The sequence below is a fragment of the Caretta caretta genome, chromosome 23, assembly GCF_965140235.1.
Source record: "Caretta caretta isolate rCarCar2 chromosome 23, rCarCar1.hap1, whole genome shotgun sequence".
NCBI classification, from domain to species: Eukaryota; Metazoa; Chordata; order Testudines; family Cheloniidae; genus Caretta; species Caretta caretta.
Window position 1 is genome coordinate 15,413,596 of NC_134228.1, and position 26,985 is coordinate 15,440,580.

The window sequence follows — 26,985 nt, forward strand, 5'->3', positions numbered from 1 at the left end:
ACCGGCAGGGCTGGGGGTGGGGGGCAGGGGCCGTGGGTCGGGAGTGGGGGGCACCGGCAGGGCTGGGGGTGGGGGGCAGGGGCCGTGGGTCGGGAGTTCCTGTGGGGGGCACTGGGAGGTCCGGTGCCTTTGTCTGCCCCCCGCGCCCCCCCACTGCGCTGCTCTCGCGCCAAGGTCAATGGAGCCCGAGAGCTGCTCTTGCCCTCCTTGCGTCTCTATGGTACTGGAGGCTGTCCAGACTGGCCTTTGGTCCCCCGGGCCTGTGCAGAACAGAGTGTGCCGCTCTGTCCGTTCCGTTGGATCTTTATGGTATAATCCTGCCACTCTAGTCCTGACGCCCTCTGGTTATCTATGGTATGGAACCAGCCGCTCTGGCCCTGACTCCCACCGCATCTCTATGATATGACATCGCCCAGTCTCCCCGCCCCCTTTAGTCTCTATGGTTACGGTCACTCTGGACACCACTCCGCTCAGACTCTATGGCATAACGCCGGCCGCTCTATCTGCGGACTCGCGGTACTCTATGGCCCCCTTCCGTCTAGTCTAGCGGACCTTCTTACAACTCTATGCTTCCCGGAGGCGGCCGCTCTATCCCGGTGTCCTCCCGGATGTCTATGGGGCCGTTAAAGGGGCCGCTCCGGGCTGCGCGGCCGCGATCCCGCGATGCTGCTCACGGTGAAGGCGCTGCAGGGCCGGGGCTGCAGCCTGCAGGTGCCCGGGGGGGACCGGAGGGGCTGGCTCGGGGGAGGGGCTGTGCCCGGGGGGGGGGTGGAGGGGCTGACGGGGGGAGGGGCTGTGCCCGGGGGGGGTCGGAGTGGCTGGCTGGGGGGCGGGCTGTGCCCGGGAGGGGGGCTGTGCCTGGGGGGGACCGGAGGGGCTGGCTCGGGGGAGGGGCTGTGCCCGGGGGGGGGTGGAGGGGCTGGCTGGCTGTGCCTCGGGGGGACCGGAGGGGCTGGCTCGGGGGAGGGGCTGTGCCCGGGGGGGGTCGGAGTGGCTGGCTGGGGGGCGGGCTGTGCCCAGGAGGGGGGCTGTGCCTGGGGGGGACCGGAGGGGCTGGCTCGGGGGACGGGCTGTGCCCGGGGGGGGGTGGAGGGGCTGGCTGGCTGGCTGGCTGGCTGGGGGGGGGGCCTGTGCCCGGGGGGGGTCGGAGTGGCTGGCTGGGGGGCGGGCTGTGCCCGGCAGGGGGGCTGTGCCTGGGGGGGACCGGAGGGGCTGGCTCGGGGGAGGAGCTGGCTGGGGGGTGTTTATGGGGGGGCCCTCTGCCTGCATCTCTACCCTAGGGGGGGAAGCAGGTGGGAGAGGTGTGGGAGGGGCTGTCGAGTGATGTTGGGTGGGGAGATAGGGAAGATCCAGGGAGGGGTGGGGGGGCACCAGTGGGGGGTGTGAGGCAGGTGCCGGGAGCCCCGGGGGTGTGAGGTGGGGAGGGTTTGTGGGGGAGGTTCCTGGGGGATGGATGGGGGGGCACCGGTGGGGTTTGTCAGTCCTGGGGGGGGGTGTAGCTCCCCACTGCAGCCCCCCCCCCATTTTCCCCAGGTCTCCCCGGACGAGCGCGTCAGCACCCTGAAGCGTCTGGTCTCGGAGAAGTTGAACGTCCCAGTCTCTCAGCAGCGGCTGCTTTTCAAGGGCAAGGCCCTGGCAGGTGGGTGCCTGTTCCCGGGGCACAGGAGTCTGCAGACAGGCAGCCCCCAGAGGGGCACGACTGCTCCTCATACGCCTCGTTACCCTGAAACGTCATGACAACGCATATCATTACTAACACCAGCCATTTCATCGCCCACCCGCTTCATCTAATCTCATTCAGTGCGGATGCCTCTGGGGTGGGGCAGGGGGTGTTTATATGGGGACCCCTCACCTGGGGCTAAGATGCAGGGAGTTGGTTACAGAGAGACCCCTCGCCCAGTACTGAGACAGGACCCCTCTGGCGTGGGGTAGGGGGTGTTTATATGGGGACTCCTCACCTGGTGCCAAGATTGGTTAGTCTCTAAGGTGCCACAAGTACTCCTTTTCTTTTTGCGAATACAGACTAACACGGCTGTTCCTCTGAAAAGTATCAGAGTGGTAGCCGTGTTAGTCTGTATCCACAAAAACAACGAGGAGACCAGTGGCACCTTAAAGACCAACAGATTTATTTAGGCATAAGCTTCAATGGGTAAAAAACCCCACTTTTTTACCCATGAAAGCTTATGCTCAAATAAATCTGTTAGTCTTTAGGGTGCCACCGGACTCCTCGTTGTGTTTGAAGATGCAGGGAGTTGATTACATGGAGACTCCCGTACTGAGACGTGGCCCCTCTGGGGTAGGGCAGGGGGTGTTTATACAGGGACCCCTTGCCCAGTGCTGAGACATGCCTGCCCTCCTCCCGTGGCAGGGCGCAGGGACTGTTTATTCAGGGACCCTTCACCAGTGCTGAGATGGGGTAGGGTAAGAGTTGTAATGGTCCAGAACTTCCATTTTTCAGTGGTGTGTGTGGGGATGCCTTTATCTTGGGGTCTCGCGGTCCCAGGGGTCCCTGTGAGCTGGGGAGGGCAGGAGCTCATGGCCCCTCTGCCACTCCCACAGATGAGCACCGGCTCTCGGACTATTCCATCGGCCCCGAGTCCAAGCTGAATCTGGTGATCAAGCCGCTGGAGAAGGCTTCCCCCGAGGAGCCGGGGCTCAGGGGACCCCCGCCACCATTCCCGACCATCTGGCACCCGCTGGGCCAGGTCCTGACTCGGCATTTCAGCACAGCTGATGCGGAGAAGGTGCTGGAGCAGCTGCAGAAGGTAATGCCCTGGTGCGGAGGGAGCTGCAGGCTGTGTTATGCAGACAAAACTACACAGGATCGTTTTAGGGGACAAGACAAGATGTCACGTTTATTATAACACAATTTGATTTATGACCAATAACTAATATCTAATACCTATGTGTACACACACACACACACACTGGCGGCTCACCGGTCAGGAAAGCCGGGCACAAGGAAGGGCTGGGTCTCTGTTGGGCGTGCACTGATGCCCTTCCATGTTGGCAACAGAATGTTACCCTCCAAAATCTTCCATCTCACTCATCCTTTTCGTAGGCTTTAGTCTGAATCCAGAGTCTATAGGTCTTGCTGTGTTACGCTGCCTCTGGGTTCAGTGTGATTGATCACCCGTCAACTGCAGACATGACTTTCAGACTAGGACCTGGCTTTGATGTTTCTTCAATTGTACTTCTGTTCTTTTGAGGGTGGACTCCTCTTACTTTATCAGGGCTGTTGTCTGCATCTTCAGCCTTTAGGTGTTTACACTTTATTTCATCAGGATGGGCTGGGGCTGGAGGTTGATTCCATCATCCATCCATACTTCATTCATACATCTAAACTAATCTAATAAGATTACATCAGGGTTTTGCAAAATGAAGTTTGCAGCAGGCTTTTACAAAATGGAGTGAGCATTTTAAAATGGAGTTTGAGTTACAATATGGACAAGTATAATGAATGGCAAACAGTGAACAGAAGTTACAATGTTGAAATAGTGCAAGTTTCAGTGATTTAAGCAGCAATTGGATTGAAAGTGAAACTGAATTAGCCAGTTATTGGCGTAACCGGTTTTATGAATGAATGTTGTTTCATTCATAAAACTTTGCTTATGAAGTTATATTAATAAAGTGAACAATTAAAAGCAATTTCATTGATCAGTTGTACAGCTGGGGGGATTCCTGGTTGGGTCATTGCATCCTTGAAACCCGCCTGGCATGAGGATACTGGTTATCCCGGGACCCATCACTGAGATGTGCCCCCTATGGCCTGGGGCAGGGGCTGGTTATCCGGGGACCCAGCAATGAGGGTGGGGCAGAGGGCTACAGGGATTCCAACGCCCCCCCTTCCCTTACACCCTGGGGGTCGCCTTGCTAAGCCACCCTCTCCCTCCAGGATTATGAGCGGAGCCTTCGCCTGCTGAGCCTGGATGACATTGAGCGGCTGGCCACGCGGCTGCTGCACCCAGAGGTGGCTGATGCGGTGGAGATGGGATTCCTGGACTAGCATCCAGACAGCCGTGGGCCTGGGGGAAAGACTTCGGCCTGGCCCTCCCTGCACCTGGAACAAGGCGCCTGCAGGCAGGGCCCAGTAGGGGGCTTGGGGTCCCTCTGCCCCCTCCTCACGCCTCTGAACTGCTGCTAAGGAGCCTGTCTGTGTCTCCCATTCCCCATTAAAGGTGATGGTAGGTGTGAGACCTGCCCAGTTCTGCCTGATGTGTTAACTGGGGTGGGGCAGGGGGCTGGTTATACAGAGACCCGCCTCTAGGGTGGGACAGGGGGCTGGTTATCTGGGGACACCTTGCTTGGGGCTATCTCTGGGGTGGGGGTAGGGGGCCGGTTATCCAGGCATCCCTCGTCTGGTGATGAGACATGGCCCCTCTGGGGCTGGGCAGGGACCGGTTACTCAGGGACCTCTTGCCCAGCATTGGGACATGGCTTCTCTGGTGTGGGGTATGGGGCTGGTTATGCAGGGGCCCCTTGCCTACTGACACTCCTATCTCCGTCCCCATGGGGCAGCTGTGTCCTCCAGGTCTTTGCCCACCATAGCACCCCCCGCTGAGTGTGAGAAGGAAGAAGCTGATTTTCAGCAGGGCTGATGGTGGAGGGTGAATTTGCCCTGCAGACCTTGGGGGCTGGGCTGGGGGGGGGGGGGAACATGGAGAATAGGGCTGGCATTTGGGAGGGGACTCTGACTGGGGAAGGGGGTGCTGCTGAAGGCCCCTGTGAGGGGGTTGTGACTTCCTCGGGGGAGGGGTCTGGATCCCCCATTGGGGGGTCACCTGTGTCTCAGTTGACCGGAGGTCCTGATTTTATAGGGACAGTCCCAAAATTCGGGGCTTTTTCTTACACACACCCCCTGTCCCGATTTTCCACATTTGCTGTGTGGTCACCCTGCCTGTGTCCCAGAGGAGGTTCCGGTGCAGGGGCCCTCGCACAGAAGGGAAGGTCTCTGCCCCCTGCCAGGCGTGGGAGGCTGGGGGGCTCCTAGGAAGGGGGGCTCTGGGGTACTTCCCTGCAGCGGTGGGGTGAGGGCAGTGGATGCCTGGGGCCCCTCATGGGAGGGAGGTGATGCTGGGGGGGCTCTTGGGCATGGGGGAGGGGGTGCAAGGGGGTCTCAGCTGGGGGTCGCTCCTCCTGCTGGGGAGGGCGGGGGATCCCTGCAGACGGGCCTCAGGGACGGCAAGTTCTGGGGGCGGGGCCTGGCCGCAAACTCCGCCCCCTCGCGGTACGTGGGGCGGAGCCGTGGCCGGGATGGAAGAAGCTGGAGCAGATCGGGCTAGGCTGGGCTGCCTGGGCTTGTATCCGGGGAGCTGTGGGCCTCAGAAGGGACTGGGGGGTGCAGAAGGGGCTCTGGGGGGAATCTGGGGGGTGCAGAAGGGGCTCTGGGGGCTGTGGGAGTATTTGGGGGCTCAGAAGGGACTGTGGGGAGGTCTGGGGGCTGTGAGGGGATCTGGGAGGCTCAGAAGGGGCTGTGGGGGGTCTGGGGGGTGCAGACGGGCTGTGGGGGGGTCTGGGAGGCTCAGAAGGGGCTGTGGGGGGTCTGGGGGGTGCAGACGGGCTGTGGGGGGATCTGGGAGGCTCAGAAGGGGCTGTGGGGGGTCTGGGGGTGCAGAAGGCGCTCTGGGGGCTGTGAGGGGGTCCGAGGGGTGCAGAAGGGGCTGTGGGCGGATCTGGGGGGCTCAGAAGGGACTGTGGGGAGATCTAGGGGGTGCAGAAGGGGCTGTGGTGGAAAAAGGGGTCCATGGGGGTCTCCCCCATGCCCCATGGGACTGTCCATGTCTCTCTCCTGCCCCACCCAAGTTTTTTCCACTCCCTTTTTCCTTAACTTCGCTCCCCCCAGCACCTTGAGTGTCCCATTTCCATCCCCCTTGGAGGCCCAAATTGCTCATGGCTCCCTGGCCCCTGACCCTGAGCCCCGCAAGGGGGGGATCAGCAAAGAACTGACGGTGACCGAGAACTTCCTGCACGTGTGAGTGATCCCCCCCATGGAGACCAACCCCCACCACGGGCTGCAGGTCGGGAGTGAGGGGCACCGGCAGGGCTGGGGGGAGCCCAGGGCCGGGCTAGCAGGGGCTGTGGGTCCAGAGTGAGGGGCACCGGCAGAGCTGTGGGGAGCCCAGGGCCAGGCTAGCAGGGGCTGCGGGTCGGGAGTGAGGGGCACCGGCAGGGCTGGGGGGAGCCCAGGGCTGGGCTAGCAGGGGCTACGGGTCATGAGGGGCACTGGCTAAGCCGGGCTTAGGGGTGGCTCCCACCTCACCCCATCTCCTCCTACCAGGTGCTGGAAAGCAGATGAGGCCCGGGTCCTGCGTGTTTCCATCAGCTCCTTCCTGGACCATCTCTCCCTGGTGATACAGACCATGGAGATGTTTGGGCCCCCGGTACCCCGATAGCACCTGCCTTCTGGCACTCTGGGGAGCCAGGGGAGGGGCAAGAGTCTGGGAAGATGTCCTCTCAGCCCCCACTGCCTTGAAGATGCTGGAGCTGGTGCTGCTGGGGGTGCAGGCCAGGCATCAGCTGGACTGTCCTGGTTGGGGGGGAGCAGAGTTGGGGGGTGACAGAGACAGTCCCTGCATTTGGCCAGCACCTTGGACTGGTTTCAGCTCTGAGGCTAGAAGATCCTGTGGGGAGGGGGATTTGGGGGTACACTGATGGGGGGGTGTTGCTGTGGCGGGGCTGTGGGGCTCTGTGCAGGGGGCTCTGTGCAGGGGGCTCTGTATAGACCCCACCCATGTCATGCTGGACTCTGCAATAAATGCTGCAGTGGAACCCGCTGTGTCTGTCTGAATATGAGTGGGAAAAAGACCCTCCCCTCCCTGTGCTGGGATCCATCCCCGGGCTGGATCTAGACTGTTCTCAGTGATAGCAGATGACAGGACAAGGACAAGGAGTAACGGTCTCAAGTTGCAGTGGGGGAGGTTTAGGTTGGATATTAGGAAAAACTTTTTCACTAGGAGGGTGGTGAAACACTGGAATGCGTTACCTAGGGAGGTGGTGGAATCCCCTTCCTTAGAAGTTTTTAAGGTCAGGCTTGACAAAGTCCTGGCTGGGATGATTTAGTTGGGATTGGTCCTGCTCTGGGCGGGGGTTGGACTAGATGGCCTCCAGAGGTCCCTTCCAATGTTATTCTATGATCAGCCCCTTGGCGCTAGCCCCCACTGGAACCCCTCCCAGCACAGCTCCCTGGGATCCTCCCCCAGCCCCCCCTGCCAGGAACCTCTGCAGGATACCCCTCAGGGATTGACTTTCTCCTGGGATCCCCCATATACAGCCTCCCTCCCAGGAACTCTCCCCTCCGTTTGATTAATGAGCCCTGCTGCCCCTTACGCAGCCCTCCCAGGGATCCTCCTCCCCCCCAACATTGGAGGTGGGACGCTCCCAAAGACCCACAAACAGTGTCTCCCAGAATCCACCTCTACAGCCTACACTCCCCCCCACCCCCAGTGCCCCATTCTGGCAGGTGAAGGGTTAACAGCAGCCCAGCAGCCCAATTAGCCCATTCTGGAGAGGGGTGGAAGGCAGCTAATTAAGAATTAGCAGCAGCTGGGGAGGTGCAGGCTTGGTGGTTTGGTTCCTATACAGGAAGAGGACTAGAGTGCACTGGCTGGAAGGCAGAGACAGAGGGTTGTGGTGGGGGTGGGGGCTGGACCCCCCCCCGGGGGGGAGGTGTTCTTATGCTGCTGGAAAGCCCCCTTCCATCAGTGCGGTCTCTGTCCATACTGTGGGGTCACTCCGGTGTGGTCTGTCCCATAGACATACCCCTGCAGCCAGGGCTGTAGGGTGGCCCCCTGAGGGAGGGACAAGGAATTGGGGTGACCTAGAAACTCCCTGAGACTAAGTACTAGGAGCCCAGAGAAGGGCGGGGTCTCTGTAACGACAGCCCAAGGGAAATGGGAAAGCCCTGAGGGGCAGGAGATAGTCTGGGGAAACCCAGGGGCCCTGGGCTAGTGACCGTCTTGTTAGGTAGCTGGAAGGAAACATGCAGCCAGTGTGGGGAACCTCGGCAGAAGGCCTAGAAACAGGGGGAGGTAAATAATGCAGGGGCAGGTCCCTGCTGCAGAGTGAGTGGGATCGCAGGGTAACCTGGCCCAAGTGAGGACGGGGCGGTTTTCGTGCCGCTGAATGTCGACGGATCCAGCCAAGAGCCTTGGCTATGCTCACAGGCGCGGGGGTTGGAGGGTGAGGGGGTTTGTGGGAAGCAGACATGGGGGTGGATAAGCAGGTGCATGTGAGCCTGCAATAAATGTCTGACCCAGAGGGGAGCAACCCACTGGGGGCTGTGGTGGGGGCTCTGTCCCTGCCCACTGGCCAGCCAAGCCACTTTTCCCAGACGGCTCCCAGCTGGGGCCTCCCCAACATACGGGCCCCAAGTACAACATTTAGCCTGATTATACCCCCCCAAATTATCCCTAGCTGAGGTGAGCTGGTACCTCACTCGGGCCAGGCCTACACTACAGCGCTAGATCGGGAGAACTATGTCACTCAGGGGTGTGAAAAATGAGTGACCCCTGAGCGACGTTGTTACACCAACCTCACCCTCTCCTGCCCGTGTAGACCCTATAGACAATAGCGTAGGACCAAGAACCAGTCCCTGAAGGATCCCACTAGAAACACACCCACTTGAAGGTGAGTCCATTTGTCACACTGTGCACCCTGTCAGTGTGCAAACCGAACCAGGGAAGGAATGAGCCATCCAGCAGCCCAAATTCAGTGATGAAACCTGGTCATGTCCATCTGAGGCATACGGTGCATACGCTAAGGAATTTGCCCTGTAAAGCCATTGGAACCAATCAGTCTGGTTTTAGGGTAATTTTTTTTAATCATTCTATTTTTTTTAATCCAAATGTTGTGTGGTACCAAGTCAAAGACCTTACCGAAGTCTAAGTACATGACAGCAACATGATTACTTTAACAATCAACCTTGTAATCTCATTTTAAAAAATCAAGCTAGTGTGACTGGACCTACATTCCAGAAGCCCACGTTGACTGGCATTAATTATATTATCCTCCTTTAGTTCTTTATATAATCATGTCCCACGTCCGTTACTCCATTATTTTGCCAGGGGTTGATGTCAGGCTGACAGACCTATCATTACCGAGGTTACCATTTACCTTTTTAAAATATTGGAACATTAGCTTTCTTTCACAGTGCTGCAACTTCTTCAGACAACTCTTTCAAAACTCTTGGATGCAATTTATCCATACCACCTGATTTAAAAATGTCTAACTTTAGTAGTTGCTGTGTAACATCCCCATGAGGTACAATTGGAACTGAAAGAGTTTCATCATAGGTTATGACTGCATCAGTGCCGGAGTCCTAAAGAAATAACGCACAATTTCAACAAGAAGACCTTACCCTTGACCCAGTGGAGCCAACGTCTGCTGCAACACGACCAGGAGCTGCTGCTGCTACTGACCTTGACAGGGGTGAGGGCCCTTGGAGTGTCCGGGGGAGCTCACAGTACCAGGGGCTCGTGGTCCCACTTTTACTGGTAACACCCGAACAGTGGGTGGGGTGCTGGGGCCTGAAGAGGGGAGTGGATGGGGAAGCAGTGAGGAGGTATGAAAGAGAACATGAAAGGGCACAGAAGATTGTAGCCTCCTTTGCCACCTGGATCCATCCCAGGTCTGGGGGTGTGGGCAGTGGGATGGGCCTGTGGGGCACAGGGAGCAATGTGAGGCTAGTGATAGGGGTGGTGCAGTGGGGAAGCTGGGAAAAGTCCCTTGTGAACCCCAGTTTGCAGGGATCCAGGGGGAACCAGCTGAACCCCCATTTGCTGCAGCAGGGGGTATGGGGCTGGGTCCCATTCCAGATCCTTGGATCATGGTAACAGGAACATCTCTCTGCGGTTCCTGCCCAGGATTTATGGTTTTTGCTGTTCAACTCCCTCTAGGGGTGGGCGGGTAGTTGTTCTGCTTTGCTCCTTCACCTACACCTGCCCCCTAAGATGGATCCACTGCAAGACACCCGGGTTTATCAGAGACGAGGTGGGTCTCTTGCCGAGGTCATCTACCGTCACACAGAGAGGGACATACACCTGCCTTATGGTGCTGCATCACCATGGTCAGAAGTACCAGAATGGCCTCCTGGCTCATTTTGACATGAGGTGACCCCTGGACTGCATCATCTGCTTTTCTTTTCCCAAATACAGAACCTTCTCTGCATTAGTACTGAGAGTTCTATCATTTCTATCTAGTAATGGAGCAATACCATTGTTAAGATTTTCTTTGTTCCTAATATGAGTTTTAAAAAATCATCTTCATGTTGTCCTTAACTGTGCTGGGCATAGATTTTTTTCCTTATGCCCTTTTGCTTCCCTTATCAATTTTCTACATTTCCTAGGTTCTGGTTTATATTAATCTTTCCTGTTCTTCCACTCATTTTTTTTAAACTCTTTCCTCTCAGATCAGACCCACAACCTCCACCTCTAGCTGAGGGAGGTCCAGTTCTTGAGGCACCAGGGACCACGCTGCAACCCAGATCCTCTTGCCTAGTTATGATCCTTGCATTTCAGCCAGAGCTGACCCCTGAAAGGTGTTGCAATGCTGTGCTGCCGTGACTGGAACATTGCTCTGTGCTGGGAAAATTTTCCATCCTTTATTCTGACATACAAAAGTGTAGCTACCAAAATCTCTCCCCGCCCACCCCATGCATCATCCAACACACCTTGATCTTCTGGGGCACACCCCAGAGTTGCTCTCAGGTAGCCTGCCCATCTCCCCTTGGGCTAGGAGCCTGATCTCCCCCCACACCCCAGGCATACTCTTCTCCCAGGGACTAGAACCCCTGTGTGAAGCCCCTGAGAGAAGAAGGGATCTATCTACTGGGGAGAGCAGGGGCTGTTGACTCAGTGCAATGCCTCATTTACATATTAACTGTGGATAATTTGGGGACAGTGGGGTATGATTTTGGCTAATTTTTGTAGTTAGGGCCCCCTGGCCGAGACCTGGACCCTGACTAGGCACGCGAGTCATGCTGACGAAGACGACTGGTTGCTAAAGTCAGGGCAGGTACCCCAGCCAGAACGAAAGTTTAAGGGGGGAAAAAATTGTGTGTGTCCAGGTTGTTGCGGGGTGCATTTCCCTAGGTGTCAGGGCTGGCATGTAAGGCCATTAACGCCATCACTTTCTTTTTCCAAGGGCTGGGCCAAGAAAAACAGCGCCGCTGAACTGGTTCCTGGCTGAGAAGTAGAGCCTGGATGCAGCAAAACACAAGATCTCTTCCCTGCTGAGAAGCAGCCTCTGCAGCTGGAGCAGAGCAGCAGCCCAGGTCTCCAGGAAGAGCTGCCAGTGGTGGAGGAAGTACCAGTCGTGGGTGAGATCTACGCTCCGCAACTACCACCTGTGCGCCAAGGGACAGAACAAAATGGCAGCGTGGCCTGCTAACTGTGGCCTGTGACGGGGAGCCAGGCTGGTGCCCACACTGCATTAGCCACTTAGTGCACCCATCACTTCCCTTCCTCCTTGAAATTCTTTAGGCTGTAGGTGTCACCCCAGGTAACAGTCCAAGCCAGGTCTTTGCACAAACAGGTTTTATTCCATAACACCAACCCACCCTTGGAGTGGCTCAGATACACAGGCAGCAAAGAACAGGGGGAGGATGTGTGCGGAGTCTCTGCCACTGTCCCTGTCTCTCTACCCCCTCGCCCCCCGAAGCTTCTCAGGACACACACCCACAGGTCAAGCAGGGGTGTATGTGACACCGAGTAAATCAGGCTCTGGGCAGGTAGAGGTGTCTCCCTGGAGTCACGCTGGGAGAGCAGGGCCCAGGGCTTGTTTGTAGGCACAGCCTCCCCTCACCACAGTTGCGTCTCCCGGATTTCAGAAATGGTCTGGCTGGCTCGCTGCAAGGCCTGACGGGAGACAGAAGACATTAGGATAGGCAGGGGGCAGAGAGACCGCCCCCAAACACAGTTCTCCCCTCACCTGGAGCAGCCCAGCAGCCTCCTTGCGCTGCTGTGCCATGTCCTCGGACTCTGTGAGCAGCATGTCCAGCAGCTGCTGCTTGTATAGCTGCCCAACCAGCTGGCTCTGCAGATGGTCCTTGACATAGTTCACCAGGAAATGCATGACCGTCTTGGGGACGCTGTGGGGTAGGGGCAAAGGTCACAAGGGCACCCATCTAGAGCCCTTCCAACTCCCCGTGGCCCTTAGGGGTCTAGGAGAGGGGCTGCAGCCTCGCCCCCGTTCCCCCCATGTCTTACCTGTCCTGTATGCTTTTGCGCACAATGAGGAAATAGGATTTGATGAGTCTGCGGATCACCTCGCAATCCCGCTGCTCCCGCTGGCTCAGCTTCCGTGTGGCCGGCATGGGCTGTGGGGAGAGAGACAGGGCACGGGACTTCAAGGGAAATGGGGGTCCCGCCCCGCAGGGCCTTCCCCCAGGGATAACAGTAGTAAGGTTATAAAACCAGGCAATCTCCAGTAGCACAATGCTGGGATCACACACAAAGGTCAGAAAATTCTCCAACAAAGAGATGGGTTGAAGCTGAAGCTAGAAACATTGAGACTGGAAATAAGGCAAAAATCGTTAAGAGTGAAAGAACAGATTGTGGTGGCCAGTTTTTCCCTAAGAATGACTTTGGGGCAGTTCTCTGGCCTGTGGGTGTTTGGGGGGTGGGGGGAAGGGGTGTCAGACTAGATGATCAAAATTGTCCCCGCTGGCCTTGGCAGCGAAGCAGCTCTGAAAAGGCGTAAAGGGAGCCGGAGCAGCAAGATTGGCCCAGACACAGGTCTCCTGCTGTCACTACCCCACCATCACCTGCCTGTGTGGGGAGGGGGGGAACTCACCGTGTCCAGCAGATTGACAGCATGGGAGCGACTGGGGCTGGAATACATGGGGGGCTGGGGGTTCCCCTTGGGCTTCTCCTCCATGCCAGCATCCTCCACTTTGTCACTCTTCCAGCGCCGGATCCCCTCCGCAGGGGGGTCACTCTGGGGAGAGCAGAGACCAGCTGGCCATCAGCATGTCATGTGGGGAGGTGGGGGGCGACACTGCTGCCCACTGGGGCGGAAGAGGCTCAGCAGTAGGACATGGGGCAGGGGAGCAGAGAGACATTACCTTGCTGCTGCTGACAGAGGCAGACACCAGCGCTGTGTCAATGAAGTCCGGGTGCTTGGTGTTGATATAGGCGAGCTCGATTGCAACCAGATTATGAACCTGCAGGGGAGAGGGATGGGATGGAGCCCGGTGAGGGAGCCCAGGAATTTGGGCTCCCTGCACTGGGGCCCAGAATAGTGGATTAAAAACAAAAAACCCTATGAGCTTCAAAAACAACACAAAAAAGTATTTAATTTAAACTCAGTAAATGCGATTTTTATTGTGAAGCTGTTTAAAATAATACTGAGAGTATTGTGAGCTTAGCCCTTAACACAGGTCGCCAGAATGGTAACAGATTTTAATCAAAAGCAGTACACGTTTGCTGCTGACATCTTAAAGAATATCAAACCGCGGAAGGCACTGGCTCAGCCCTGGGAACCAGAGTTTGTGGAAGGTTAAAGCAGGTTTCGATAGCAGAGAGAATACTTCCTTCATTTCAGTTTGTTCAAAGTTCAAAACCCAACCAGGAGTTGGACAACCTGGAATCCTTGTAAAATCTCAGACTAGAAGACGGAAACAACTAGTAGATCTCGTGCTCTTACACTTAGCTTTCATTCAAAGGACATGGTGAAAGGCCTATGTTGAATATATCAGTTAGTTTTAAATGCAAAACATGTTTTGATTTACATTTGTTCTTATGGACCAGCACATTTAAGGTAATTTAATTTTCTTACTTGTAATTTGTGTCCAACTCTATTTGGATGGAAACTAGAATTCCATTAAAAATGCCCAGAAACAGTATTTCATGGTTTTTATTAATTATCTAGTAAATAAAAATGCATCATTCACGATTTTCTAACATCATAAAATTAAACTCTGAATAAATGTGTAGGTCCAACTACAGAGTGGTTTAAATAAATCTGTACAGATCTGGCACACCCGCCTGCACCGCAGACGGACGCTTCTTGTAAAGACCATAGTCAGTTGTAAAGTAACATGGTTTAATGGTTATCAGCCAGTGAGAATCCACCTTTTAAGTTATCTTCCTAAAAAGTACAAATGCAAAATATGATTAAAGTTGGTTTTTTAAAGTGCATTTTCCCACTTGCTGATTTAAATCAATCCACCCTGGGACGCAGACTTCAACCCGCACACCCATATCAGCCCATACCCTGCTGTCATCCCAGATGTCCCATAGCAGCCCCCTCCCCTGGGGTGTTACCATCTCGTTCGTGATGGGCAGCCTCTGCCGCAGGACGCCTGTCACCACCTCCACAATCGCCTCATGCAGTTTGGGGAAGCGCAGCAGCTCCTGGGGTGGAGGAAGGGAAAAGAGGAAAGACCTTGGAAACGTTGAAACTTGAACAGATGGCTACTGAGATGTGCCAGACACCATGGGCCCACGACTTAGCCAGAGACTGCTCCAGCTGGGTCTGATCACTGCAGGCCAGAGGTCTGCTTGGGCCCACGTTTAAAGCCTCATCTGGCCCTAAACCCAACACTTCCCCCTGGAAAGTGGCAGTGCTTTTCACAGCCGACACTCATAGTTGGGTCCTGGTGGATTTGGGTCCCGTTGCAGGGCTCTGTGGCAGGTAAAAGTACCACCTTGTCCAACCTCCCCAGCCAGGGGAGAACAGATAGTTTAATACCCCTCCCCGCAAAAAATAAGCAGTTACATCACCTGATTGCATGCTGTGTTATTTAACTGTCAGAGCCCATGGGGGTCAGGGAATCCAACCCCAGTTGTGCAGCATCCAGGTTACAGGGCAGGGGTCGGGTCACAGGACCTCACTGGTCCAGGTGCACCCCTAAACCATCACACACATCCCAGGGGGATTGCACAGACTGGGTCAGAGCAGGCTTGAGAGGCCCAGGAGACAGAGAAGGGGCTTTGGTATCAAGAGTGAGTGTAACCCAGAAACAGACACAAGACCGTAACCAGGGGGCAAAGCAAGCAGGCAGGGTGTGAGGCCCTGGGGGGGCTTAGGGAGAAGATGCGGGACACCAGGGGCACAGCAGGTCTGGCGACAGGGGATGGTTTCACGCTGTGTTTTCACTGTAATGCTTTTATCTGAGATGAACGCACTGCGCGCCAGGGAAGCTAGCTGGGCTCTGTTAGTCCCGGCAGAGCTTGGAGAAAACACGGGACAACGCACAGGCACTGGCCTAAGGTCAGACACCCCCATGGGGGGCACCTGAGTGTTACTGGTGGAAGGTGGAGCAGGGCTGGATGATGGGGGGCGGTGGAGATCCCCGAGGTGGGGGTGGGGGGTCCCAGGCACCTGCGTGTTGTAGGTGGAATGGGGCTGGATGATGGGGGGTGGGAGTCCCTGGGGTGGGAGTCCCAGGTACCTGCGTGTTGTAGGTGGAGCAGTGCTGAATGATGCGCTGCAGCTCCTCGTGCACCAGCTCCACGCAGCGCAGACTTGGGTCCTCCAGACGCTTGATCTGACGTTTCACCAGCAGCTCGAAAGAGACCTCAGGCACGAAGAGGGCGGGACGGGGGCCCTGGGGAGGGAGGCAGGGACCTCATCAGAGCAGTGCCTTCTCCAGTGGGGATAGAGAGACACCCACCTCCCCCCCGCAAGTCACCACCCAGCCTCATCCCATTCTCCACTCCCCTGGGGCACAGAAAGCCAGGAGGGGGCTAGTCAGGACACAAGGGCATGGCGGTCCCAGGCAGCCGCAGTGAGATGGGACTGAGGATGTTGTGGGGTGGGTACCCCCAGCCCCAGGGGCACATCCCACTCCAGGGCACTGGGAGAGGGGGCATATACACACACTCACCCCGCACTCCATTACGGTCTCTTACCCCTGTCATGGCTCGGTACCATCCCCAACATGGTATGTATGCGGGGGTGGGAGGAGGAGGAGAATAGGGAAGAGGTCCATACCATGTAGAGTCAGGCGGTGTTACCGTACCATGCAGGGCTGGGGGTGTTACGAATTATACCCGACAGGTCACGCACACGAACTGCTGCGAATTACACCCGACAGGTCACGCACACGAACTGCTGCGAATTACACCCGACAGGTCACACACAGTTCGAGTCTAGGCTGAGGCACACGAACAAAGTCCACAACGGCAGAGTTCCCAAAGATACTAAGTTTATTACGCTCGAGCGTGGTGCCCCCCTGCTAATTAGGAGGGGACCCCGAATGCAGGTTATACAGAGATTATAGACCTTTTAGCAAAGCATGTTGCCCTTGTGCATCGGAAACCTTAGCCAATAGACAAACCCTTCCCTTATCTACCACCTATCCCTGCTAAGTGCATTCCTCGTGCTAAACCATTACTTCAACTACACAACATGGTCCTAAAGCAATGCACTAGTAGCCTTTCTTTTCAGGATGGGAGGCCCACATTAAGGCCAGGAGGCAAAAAGTTAAAAACAGACAAAGAACAGAAACCGGGAGTCGAGACAGGCTGGAAACAAGGGCGGGGGGGGCGGTTCACAGAAATGCAATATCTAAGGAACATTCCTCCTGGTGCATGATGTGTTTGCTTTTAGACAATGGTGGGCCCCAAACCAAAATGGAGTCACATATGCACATATGCTAACTTTTCCTTAACAGGGGGCATGGTAAGGGAAACCATGGGGGGTTGTAAGGGGGCTGGCAGCCACAGTGGCAGGGGTGCTTGGGCTCCGGCAGGGGAAAGGGGACAGAAGGGGCAGGGTGGTGCAGGCCAAGCCGGCGGCTAGGTGGGGGAGTTGCTGTATGTAAGAGAGCAGTATGACTCCTCAGAGATCCGATGAAACTGCAGAAAAACCTGAGAGTCTCTGGATTAAGTTTAGAAGCGTGAGCACCAAGGGTGATGTCGTGATGGGAGTCTACTATAGACCACCGGACCAGGGGGATGAGGTGGACAAGGCTTTCTTCCGGCAACTCGCAGAAGCTACTAGATCGCACGCCCTGGTTCTCATGGGAGACTTCAATCACCCTGATATCTGCTGGGAGAGCAATACAGAGGTGCACAGATAATCCAGGAAGTTTCTGGAAAATGTAGGGGATAATTTCCTGGTGCAAGTGCTGGAGGAACCAACTAGGGGCAGAGCTCTTCTTGACCTGCTGCTCACAAACCGGGAAGAATTAGTAGGGGAAGCAAAAGTGGATGGGAATCTGGGAGGCAGTGACCATGAGATGGTCGAGTTCAGGATCCTGACACAAGGAGGAAAGGAAAGCAGCAGAATATGGACCCTGGACTTCAGAAAAGCAGACTTTGACTCCCTCAGGGAACTGATGGGCAAGATCCCCTGGGAGAATAACATGAGGGGGAAAGGAGTCTAGGAGAGCTAGCTGTATTTTAAAGAATCCTTATTGAGGTTACAGGGGCAAACCATCCTGATGTGTAGAAAGAATAGTAAATATGGCAGGCGGCCAGCTTGGCTTAACAGTGAAATCCTTGCTGATCTTAAACACAAAAAAGAAGCTTACAAGAAGTGGAAGATTGGACAAATGACCAGGGATGAGTATAAAAATATTGCTTGGGCATGCAGGAGTGAAATCAGGAAGGCCAAATCACACCTGGAGTTGCAGCTAGCAAGAGATGTTAAGAGTAACAAGAAGGGTTTCTTCAGGTATGTTGGCAACAAGAAGAAAGTCAAGGAAAGTGTCGGCCCCTTACTGAATGAGGGAGGCAACCTAATGACGGAGGATGTGGAAAAAGCTAATGTACTCAATGCTTTTTTTGCCTCTGTCTTCACGAACAGGGTCAGCTCCCAGACTACTGCACTGGGCAGCACGGCATGGGGAGGAGGTGACCAGCCCTCTGTGGAGAAAGAAGTGGTTCGGGACTATTTAGAAAAGCTGGACATACACAAGTCCATGGGGCCGGATGCGCTGCATCCGAGAGTGCTAAAGGAGTTGGCAGATGTGATTGCAGAGCCATTGGCCATTATCTTTGAAAACTCATGGTGATCCGGGGAAGTCCCAGACGACTGGAAAAAGGCTAATGTAGTGCCCATCTTTAAAAAAAGGGAAGAAGGAGGATCCTGGGAACTACAGGCCAGTCAGCCTCACCTCAGTCCCCGGAAAAATCATGGAGCAGGTCCTCAAGGAATCAATTCTGAAGCACTTAGATGAGAGGAAAATGATCAGGAACAGTCAGCATGGATTCACCAAGGGCAAGTCATGCCTGACTAATCTGATTGCCTTCTATGATGAGATAACTGGTTCTGTGGATGAAGAGAAAGCAGTGGACGTGGTGTTCCTTGACTTTAGCAAAGCTTTTGACACTGTCTCCCACGATATTCTTGTCAGCAAGTTAAAGAAGTATGGGCTGGATGAATGCACTATAAGGTGGGTAGAAAATTGGCTAGATTGTCGGGCACAATGGGTAGTGATCAATGGCTCCATGTCTAGTTGGCAGCCAGTATCAAGAGGAGTGCTCCAAGGGTCAGTCCTGGGGCCGGTTTTGTTCAATATCTTCATGAATGATCTGGAGGATGGTGTGGATTGCACCCTCAGCAAGTTTGCAGACGACACTAAACTGGGATGAGTGTTAGATACGTTGGAGGGTACGGATAGGATACAGAGGGACCTAGACAAATTGGAGGATTGGGCCAAAAGAAATCTGATGAGGTTCAACAAGGACAAGTGCAGAGTCCTGCACTTAGGACGGAAGAATCCAATGCACTGCTACAGACTAGGGACCGAATGGCTAGGCAGCAGTTCTGCGGAAAAGGACCTAGGGGTGACAGTGGACGAGAAGCTGGATATGAGTCAGCAGTGTGCCCTTGTAGCCAAGAAAGCCAATGGCATTTTGGGATGTATAAGTAGGGGCATTGCCAGCAGATCGAGGGACGTGATCGTTCCCCTCTATTCGAGATTGGTGAGGCCTCATCGGGAGTACTGTGTCCAGTTTTGGGCCCCACACTACAAGAAGGATGTGGAAAAATTGGAGAGAGTCCAGCGGAGGGCAACAAAAATGATTAGGGGACTGGAACACATGACTTACGAGGGGAGGTTGAGGGAACTGGGATTGTTTAGTCTACAGAAGAGAAGAATGAGGGGAGATTTGATAGCTGCTTTCAACTACCTGAAAGGGGTTCCAAAGAGGATGGATCTAGACTATTCTCAGTGGTAGCAGATGACAGAACGAGGAGTAATGGTCTCAAGTTGCAGTGGTGGAGATTTAGGTTGGATATTAGGAAAAACTTTTTCACTAGGAGGAGGGTGAAACACTGGAATGCGTTACCTAGGGAGGTGGTGGAATCGCCTTCCTTAGAAGTTTTTAAGGTCAGGCTTAACAAAGCCCTGGCTGGGATGATTTAATTGGGGATCGGTCCTGCTTTGAGCAGGGGGTTGGACTAGATGACCTCCTGAGGTCCCTTCCAACCCTGATATTCTATGATTCTGCAGCTAGCTGTTTACACGCCGCCCATGGCTTTGCCGTCTCCTCTGTATCATTAACGACAGTTTACGAGGCAAGCGGATGGTGTTTGCCATGGTGCTGGGTGGGCCGAGGTCTCTGGGTACCAAACCCTGCAGCTCGCTTAGCACTGTTTAATGTTAGATAGTGACTGGGCCATGGGAACATCTGTGGCACATTTATTCCATCTAAATTAATAGAACAGGGGCCGGTGGAGGGGGCACTGCCCTGGGGAGCCCTGGGGGGGGGGGGAGGGTACCATACCGTGGCATTGCGAATGGCCGTCAGGATGTCCAGCATCGTGAGCCCAGCCAGCGGGTCGATGGACTCCAACGTCCGGCCGAATGTCTCGTGGAAGATGTAGCACATGCGGGCGCCCCCGCAGCTGGGAGGGGGGTGGGGGGAAGAGACACTGAAGGGTTGGGAGAGGGCACAGAAACAGTAGCCAAAGCACAGGCCCCCCTAAAATGTCCACACCGCCCTGCCTCTCAGCACTGCCCCCCCTCATGCCCCCTGACCTCTCAGCTCCCAGGTATCTGCGCTGCAGTTCCTGCCCTCAAGGGGGCAGGCCCGCTGCCCCCCAACCCCCAGCACTCACAGCTCTGAGGTCTCGATGTTCCGGGCCGTGCCCTCAATGGTGTGGCAGTACTCGGTGGCGAACTTGGTGATGATCTGCAGCAGCGTGGCATTCTTGTCCTCAATGGGCTGCCCATAGCTCTGCAGCACCGACTGGTACTGGGCCGTCAGCACATTCACCCGGGTTTTCAGCTCCGGCAGGCAGTCCCGGATGTGGTGCATCAGCAACCTGGGGCAGGGGCACAGAAATGAGCCCAACTACCCTGGCCTCCTGCCTGCTGAATTTCTGGGGGATCATTCTGGCCCCCAGCCCTGACAGCCAGGGCTCAGCTCCTCCGCTGGGGTGACTCCAGGGCCTCCTGCCACCATGTGCGACCCTGCTCCTCCAGCTGCCCCCCATCCATGCTCCTGGCCACACTCTACCGGCACTGAATTCTGCAGAAGAATGCCCGGTATGACATTCACCCACACACCCTTTCTGGTCAGCTGTAAATGGGCTCACTTCTATTCCGTCTGCTGGGGCGGCATGCACCCCCTCCGCCCTTTTCCTTCTCTGCAACAGATCCCTTAACTGCACCCTCCACAGCCCTAGTCCTCTGGCCCTGATTCCCCACCAGTGCCCCTCGCTAGGGAGAGCAGAGCCCCAGCTGCGCAGGTCCTAGCCGGCACCTCCCTTCCCCAGCTGGTACCCACCGGTTGAGGGTCTTGGCCAGGTGACGGGTGCCGTTGCGGTTGGCCAGCGATGGGTAACGCTTCTGCAGGAAGCCCTGCTCATCCTGCAGCGACTCCACAATGCGCTTCCCGCTGTTGATGTCATGCTGGCTCCTGTGAGGGGCAGGACAAAGTCATTGTCTGTCCCCACTCCCCCTCCATTCCAGGCTGGGGGGAGGGGGGAAATGTTGGGTTTGCTGCCTCCCTGCAACCCCTCCATTCCCCCAAACTCCAGCACAGCACCCCCATCCCATCTCTAGACTTTCTCCACAGCCCTCCACCCTCCAATGCACACATCTCCAAACTCCAGTCAAGCCCTGCCCCTCTCACCAGCCCCCCCACCTTCCCACATGCACAGCCCTACATCTCCACAGCTCCTCCACCCCCTTTATGCAGCCCCCCCCAGACTCCGCCACCCTACTGCCCACCTGTTCACCACCCCAATGATGCCCAGTTTGACAGGGATGACCCGGCCCATCAGGACGTCCATGGCATCAGTCCCAGCGTCCATCAGGTCCAGCTTGGTGACCACGGCCAGTGTGCGGCGTCCTGCAGGAGGGGAGGGGGTAGGGATGATCAGGCAGGCCCAGGCTACACTTACCCACCTAGTGATGTGGGTCAGGGTATGAAACCCCCCACGGCGACCTAACCCCCAGGGCAGCAGACCAGTGCTTCCGGCGCCGGGGTAGGTGACATTACTGCAGCACCAGGAAAGCCCCTCCATTGGGTACCCATGTCTGGGCCGGCATGGCCACTGGAGCCCCTGCAGCGCTGCAGGCAGACCCCCAGGAGGTTTTGGAGCAGCAGGGCTGGTGGTCCAGCCGACACAGACTCTGACCTAAGCTTGGCTTTTCCTCTCTAGCCTGAACCCTCTGATCCCAGACTGCAGGAGACCAACAAACACCAGCGGGTTTTGCAAAAGCTGCTCCCAGTCTCTCCTGGTCCCTGCTGGCTGCAGCACTCCCATGAGGGGTGAAGTCTCTGCCAGGGACACAAACTTCCTTGGACTGGTGGAGAGCCACAGAGAGGAACGGGAGTGGAAGCGGGGGCTGGAGCCCAAGGGAGTTATGGGCAGCGATGAGCTGCCAAAATCTTAACAGGTTCCCTCCTCACCCTACAAGGGGGTAGTTGCCCACCCCTGCCCCCCGGGACTCCTGCCCCATCCAACCCCCCTGTGTTCCTTGACGGCCCCCCCCCTCAGGACCCCTGCCCCATCCACCCCCCTCCCCTGTCCCCTGACTGCCCCCAGAACTGGGCAAGAGGGTCTTGTGAGCCACCGTCGTGCGTGCCCACCCCATTCCTTAAGAGCCAGAGGCACATGCCGGGAGGCGAGGTGGGGAGTCCCGGCGGTGCTTACCTGGGGCAGCTCCCAGGAAGCATCTGGCAGGTCCCTCTGGCTCCTGGGGCGGGGGAGCGTAGCTAGGGGGGGAACAGGGGTCCTTAGGCGCCAACTCCCTGGGTGCTCCGGGGCTGGAGCACCCACGGGGAAAATTGGTGGGTGCAGAGCATCCACCGGCAGCTCTTCACTCCGTACCCGGCCCCAGCTCACCTCACCTCCGCCTCTGAATGCACCGCCCCACTCGGCTTCTCCCCCCCCCAGCTTCCCGCGAATCAGCTGTTCGGCAGGAAGCCTGGGAGGGCTGAGAAGCAGGTCGCGGCTTCCCACTCAGGCCGAGGGTGGCGGAGGTGAGCTGGGGCGGGGAGCGGTTCCCCTGCATGCCTTCCCCCCCCCGGGGTTACCTGCTGCGGCGCAGGCGGCCCTCCTCGCGTGCCCCCCGGCCCGAACTCACCTCTGCCTCCCTGGGCCTGAGCAGGAAGCCACCACTTGCTTCTCAGCCTGCCCTAGCTTCCCGTGCGAACAGCTGATTCACGGGAAGCCTAGGGGGGCAGAGAAGCAGAGCAGGGCGGCACGTTCAGGGGAGGAGGTGGAGGGGAGGTGAGCTGGGGCCGGAGTGGGGAGCTGCCGGTGGGTGCAATTTTCCCCTTGGGTGTTCCAGGGCTGGCACACCCATGGAGTCGACACCTAAGGCGCCACTTTTGGCCAGTTAAATTTAGAAGCCCTTTTAGAACCAGTTGTGCCTCGCGGAACAACTGGTTCTAAAAGGGCTTCTAAATTTAACAACCGGTTCTTGTGAACCGGTGCGAACCGGCTCCAGCTCACCACTGGTTATGGGGGAACAAAGCCAGAGCCTCATACATTAAGGGGGGGGGGGCACTCCCTAAAGAGAGTCTGTGAAGGCTGCAGCACCAAACACCCAGTAAATCCACTGCATCCCCCTCACCATGCCCCTCATCCACTCCCCCCATGCAGGGCTCACAGCCCCCCAGCTCTCAGCCCTACCCACACCCGGGGTCCCCTGGGGGAGCCCCCCACATTGGTACCGTCAGGGTCAACATCCCGGGCCAGCTTGAGTGCCTCAGAGGTGGCCATGTCCGTGTTGGCAGCCGTCACAGCCAGGATCAGGCAGTTTGGGTTGGAGACGTAGGATAGGATCATCTCCCGCACCTGGCCCTCAATGTCGGGGGGCTGGTCCCCCACAGGCACCTGGGGAGGGGAGAGAAGAGTGAGTGCAGGCTCCTGCCAGACAAGATACAGGAAAGTCCGGACTGCTGGGTTTTCTCCCCAGCTCTGGGATGGGAGCAGGGTCTGGTGGTTAGAGCAGGGGGACTGGGAGCTAGGACTCATAGTTACAGACACCAGCTGGCTGAGGGTCTGTGGTTGGGAAGATCTCTCAGTGAAAACAGGAATAAGACGGACTATGGAAATATCCCCCGAGCTGCAGCTTTGACAGACACCCACAGTGGGGCATTACCCCTTCCCACTCTATCCAAGGGCCCCTCCCCATCCCATTCCCCAACATCATGGGGCACCCGCCTCACACCTTGGTGATCCCTGGTAGGTCGACCAGCGTTAGGTTCAGGACATGTGGGGAGTAGATCTTCAGATACAGGGGCTCCAGGCTGATCCCCTGCAGGGCAATAACCAGCAGAGTTAGAGCAGAGGGGGCTGGGAGCCAAGACTCCTGGGTTCTCTCCCCAGCTCTGGGAGGGGAAGTGGGGTCTGGTGGGTTAGAATAGGGGAGACTGGGATCAGGACTCCTGGGTTCACACACACACATTGGGGAGGTCGATGTCACAGGTGTTCATTACCTTGTTGGTTCCTGTCGTCCTCTCAGTCTCAGTCTCGATCTCCTGCCGGATCTCATCAAAGTTGGTGAAGCTCTGAGAGGGGACAGAGAGACAGGGTTGGCCCCGAGACAGGCTCCACAGCCCCTGGTGGTACTTCCTTCTGCCCAGCTGCTGGCAATACATGGAGAGGGGGCATGCAACGACCCACAGCCAGGATGGGAAAGGGAGGCTGTCCCCCCACCCCACAACAAAGGACAGGGATGGGCACTGGGAATATCACCCACATTACCCCTTGCCAGACAGGTCAGGGAGGGGCATCCCCCACCCAACCCGATTACCATCATTTCTCCCCCAAGACCCAGACAGGGGCTGAGGGGGCCACCACCAGATCCCAAGCAGGGCCCCTACCTTATGCTTGCAATGCAGGAATGTCGCCCACTCCTCAGCCTGGGTACCTGCAGGGAGAGCCGATTCGGGGTCACACTCAGCCTCCCAGGGTGCGGACAGGGCTTCAGGGGCTTGCGCAGCCCCACTCCAAGCAGCTCTGTTTGGGACCCTGGCTCCTCACAGGAACCACTGGCTGCAACCCACAGACATGGGCTCCCCAGCAATAGGGAGAGAGGGGGTCACAGTGAGCCAGACTCCTCAGGATGTCACCACCTCAGCCCTTGGGGTCTCTATCCTCAACGTGAGTGTGAGAGAGAGTGTGAGTGTGAGAGACAGAGAGAGAGAGTGTCAAGGCGGCCTCCCAGTGAATGGTACTGCAGAGCAAGGGAGAGAACCCAGAAGTCCTGTCTTCCAGCTCCCCACCCCCACTCTAACCACTAGACCCCACCCCCCTCCCAGAGCTGGGTTACAACCAAGGAGTCCTGGCCTCCCACAACCTTCTGCCTCCTGTCCCTTCAGCCCAGAGAGAGCCCATCCTGGCTCCCAGCACCCCCTTACTTGTCTCCCCACTGGCTGCACGTTGCCGCTCCTCCAGCGATGGCACATTCACCAGCTGCAGGACCAGTGGCCGCCGGGTGACAATGCCTGAGCCCCGGGGCAGGAAATCACGACCCACAATACTCTCCAGAACCGAGCTCTTTCCACTGCTCTGTGTGTGGGGTGGGGGAGAGGAGACGGGGTTAATGCTGGAGAGGAGAGGAAGGTGAGGGGCAGACAGACAGGGTGGGGAGAGGGAGAAGAGGAGCCTGGGGCTTCAGAGATTAGAGGATGTTGGGTGGGGGGGTCTCACCTGGACCCCAATGGGGCAGCTGAATCTCCCCAGGGAGGGAAGGGTGGGACTGGCGGGGAGAGGTCAGGGGGTCTCACCTGGGCCCTGATCACCACATAAGAACAGTCATACTGGGTCAGACCAAAGGTCCATCCAGTCCAGTATCCTGTCTATCAACAGTGGCCAATGCCAGGTGCCCGAGAGGGAGTGAACCTAACAGGTAATGATCTAGTGATCTCTCTCCTGCCATCCATCTCCACCCTCTGACAAACAGAGGCTAGGAACACCATTCCTTACCCATCCTGGCTAACAGTCATTAATGGACTTAACCTCCATGAATTTATCCAGTGCTCTTTTAAACCCTGTTATAGTCCTAGCCTTCACAACCTCCTCAGGCAAGGAGTTCCACAGTTTGACTGTGCGCTGAGTGAAGAACTTCCTTTTATTTGTTTTAAACCTGCTGCCCATCAATTTCATTTGGTGGCCCCTAGTTCTTATATTATGGGAACAAGTAAATAACTTTTCCTTATTCACTTTCTCCACACCACTCATGATTTTATAGACCTCTATCATATCCCCCTTAGCCTCTTTAATCTCTCCCCATATGGGGTCCATTCCAAAACCCTAATCATTTTAGTTGCCCGTTTCTGAACCTTTTCTAATGACAGTATATCTTTTTTGAGATGAGGGGACCACCCCGTATGCAATATTCAAGATGTGGTCGTACCATTGATATATATAAGGGCAATAAGATATCCTCCATCCTATTCTCTATCCCTTTTTAATGATTCCTAACATCCCGTTTGCTTTTTTGACTGCTGCTGCACACTGCGTGGACATCTTCAGAGGACTATCCACGATGACTCCAAGATCTTTCTCCTGATTAGCTGTAGCTAAATTAGCCCCCATCATGTTGTATGTATAGGTGAGCTTATTTTTTCCAATGTGCATTACTTGACATTTATCCACATTACATTTCATTTGCCATTTTGTTGCCCAGTCACTTAGTTTCGTGGGATCTTCTTGAAGTTCTTCACAGTCTGCTTTGGTCTTAACCACGATGTGGGGCAGCTGGATCCCTCGGGGAGGGAAGGGTGGGACTGGAAGGGGGCCGGGGTCCGCGGGTCTCACCTGGGCCCCGATCACCACGATCTGGGGCAGCTGGATCACCTCGGCCCCCACCGTGTTGAAAATCTCCTGCAGTTTGTTGACAACGGGGATCAGCGTCTCCATGGCAGGGCCGGGTCCGGGGCTCCGCCCTACAAGGGGACATGGGGCAGCCCCTCAGATCAGCCGGGAGCCCGCGCAGCCCCACAGCCAGAAACGGAACCCAGGCGTCCGGGCTCCCCCCGCCGCTCACAGAGCGGACCCAGGCGTCCGGTCCGGGCTCCCCCCGCCTCCCACAGACACGGAGCGGACCCAGGCGTCCGGGGACGGTTCACCTGCTCTCAGCCCCGACTCCAGCCCCATTCGCTCCCCAACCCGGACGCACTGCCCTACTCCGCCCCTCTCCGCTCCCTATTGGTCTGCGACCCCAGAAGTCCCATTCCTATTGGTAGAGGGGCCATCAATCACTTCCCATCGCCCTTCCTCCAATCCCATAGCAGGAGAGTGGCTCGGCGCGAGGGCAGAGGCTGGAGGGTCATTGGCTGGTTCTCGCACCAATCAGCGGGGCCATGGTCTGCGTGGCGGCCATGTTTGAAAGGGGCAACCTGAGGGCAGCGTAAACTAGAGTAGAGTAAAGTAGAGTAGGGGCGTTAGGGGACGAGAGCTGAGGAAGCGTTGTCCTAAATCAGCCATAAAAATGTTGGCATACTGTGGGGCCATGCAGGTACCCATAAGTGTACCAAAGTCACAAAGTTCAGCCACCAGGTTAGCCGTGACATTATCAGGGATAGTGTTCTTGACGGCTTGTCACGGCTAACCTGGTGGCTGAACTTT

The 26,985-nt window shown here is 56.5% G+C and overlaps 3 protein-coding genes across 6 annotated transcripts; 2 read left to right on the top strand and 1 right to left on the bottom strand.

Annotated features, from left to right (window-relative positions):
- The first annotated feature begins 551 nt into the window (after nt 1-551).
- Nucleotides 552-4,194, top strand: LOC142069879 (ubiquitin-like protein 4A). The gene is given in 5 exon segments (XM_075122541.1): nt 552-635; nt 637-711; nt 1,534-1,639; nt 2,560-2,765; nt 3,896-4,194. Coding segments are annotated over 5 exon segments (567 nt in total). The 5' UTR covers nt 552-566; the 3' UTR covers nt 4,007-4,194.
- A 1,000-nt stretch (nt 4,195-5,194) lies between these two features.
- Nucleotides 5,195-6,768, top strand: LOC125628049 (EKC/KEOPS complex subunit LAGE3). The gene is made up of 3 exons (XM_048832775.2): nt 5,195-5,300; nt 5,843-5,971; nt 6,278-6,768. The coding sequence occupies exons 1-3, from the start codon at nt 5,254-5,256 to the stop codon at nt 6,390-6,392; spliced, it is 291 nt and encodes a 96-aa protein (XP_048688732.1). The 5' UTR covers nt 5,195-5,253; the 3' UTR covers nt 6,393-6,768.
- Nucleotides 6,769-11,516: 4,748 nt separating this feature from the next.
- Nucleotides 11,517-26,527, bottom strand: LOC125628046 (dynamin-1-like protein). Of its 4 annotated transcripts, none has more exons than XM_048832769.2 (17): nt 26,176-26,525; nt 24,774-24,924; nt 24,237-24,283; nt 23,850-23,921; nt 23,582-23,668; nt 23,082-23,244; nt 21,128-21,248; nt 20,682-20,813; nt 20,011-20,217; nt 19,677-19,797; nt 15,392-15,547; nt 14,262-14,351; nt 13,061-13,159; nt 12,790-12,933; nt 12,204-12,313; nt 11,926-12,085; nt 11,517-11,852 (listed from the first exon to the last, which is right to left on the bottom strand). In XM_048832769.2, exons 1-17 carry the CDS (start codon nt 26,275-26,277, stop codon nt 11,796-11,798), a joined length of 2,019 nt encoding a protein of 672 aa, XP_048688726.2. In that variant the 5' UTR covers nt 26,278-26,525; the 3' UTR covers nt 11,517-11,795. The 4 variants fall into 4 exon arrangements, with proteins under 4 accessions (XP_048688726.2, XP_048688727.2, XP_048688728.2 ...); XM_048832770.2 differs by lacking the exon at nt 26,176-26,525 and adding an exon at nt 25,772-26,128; XM_048832771.2 differs by lacking the exon at nt 24,774-24,924.
- Nucleotides 26,528-26,985: the final 458 nt, after the last annotated feature.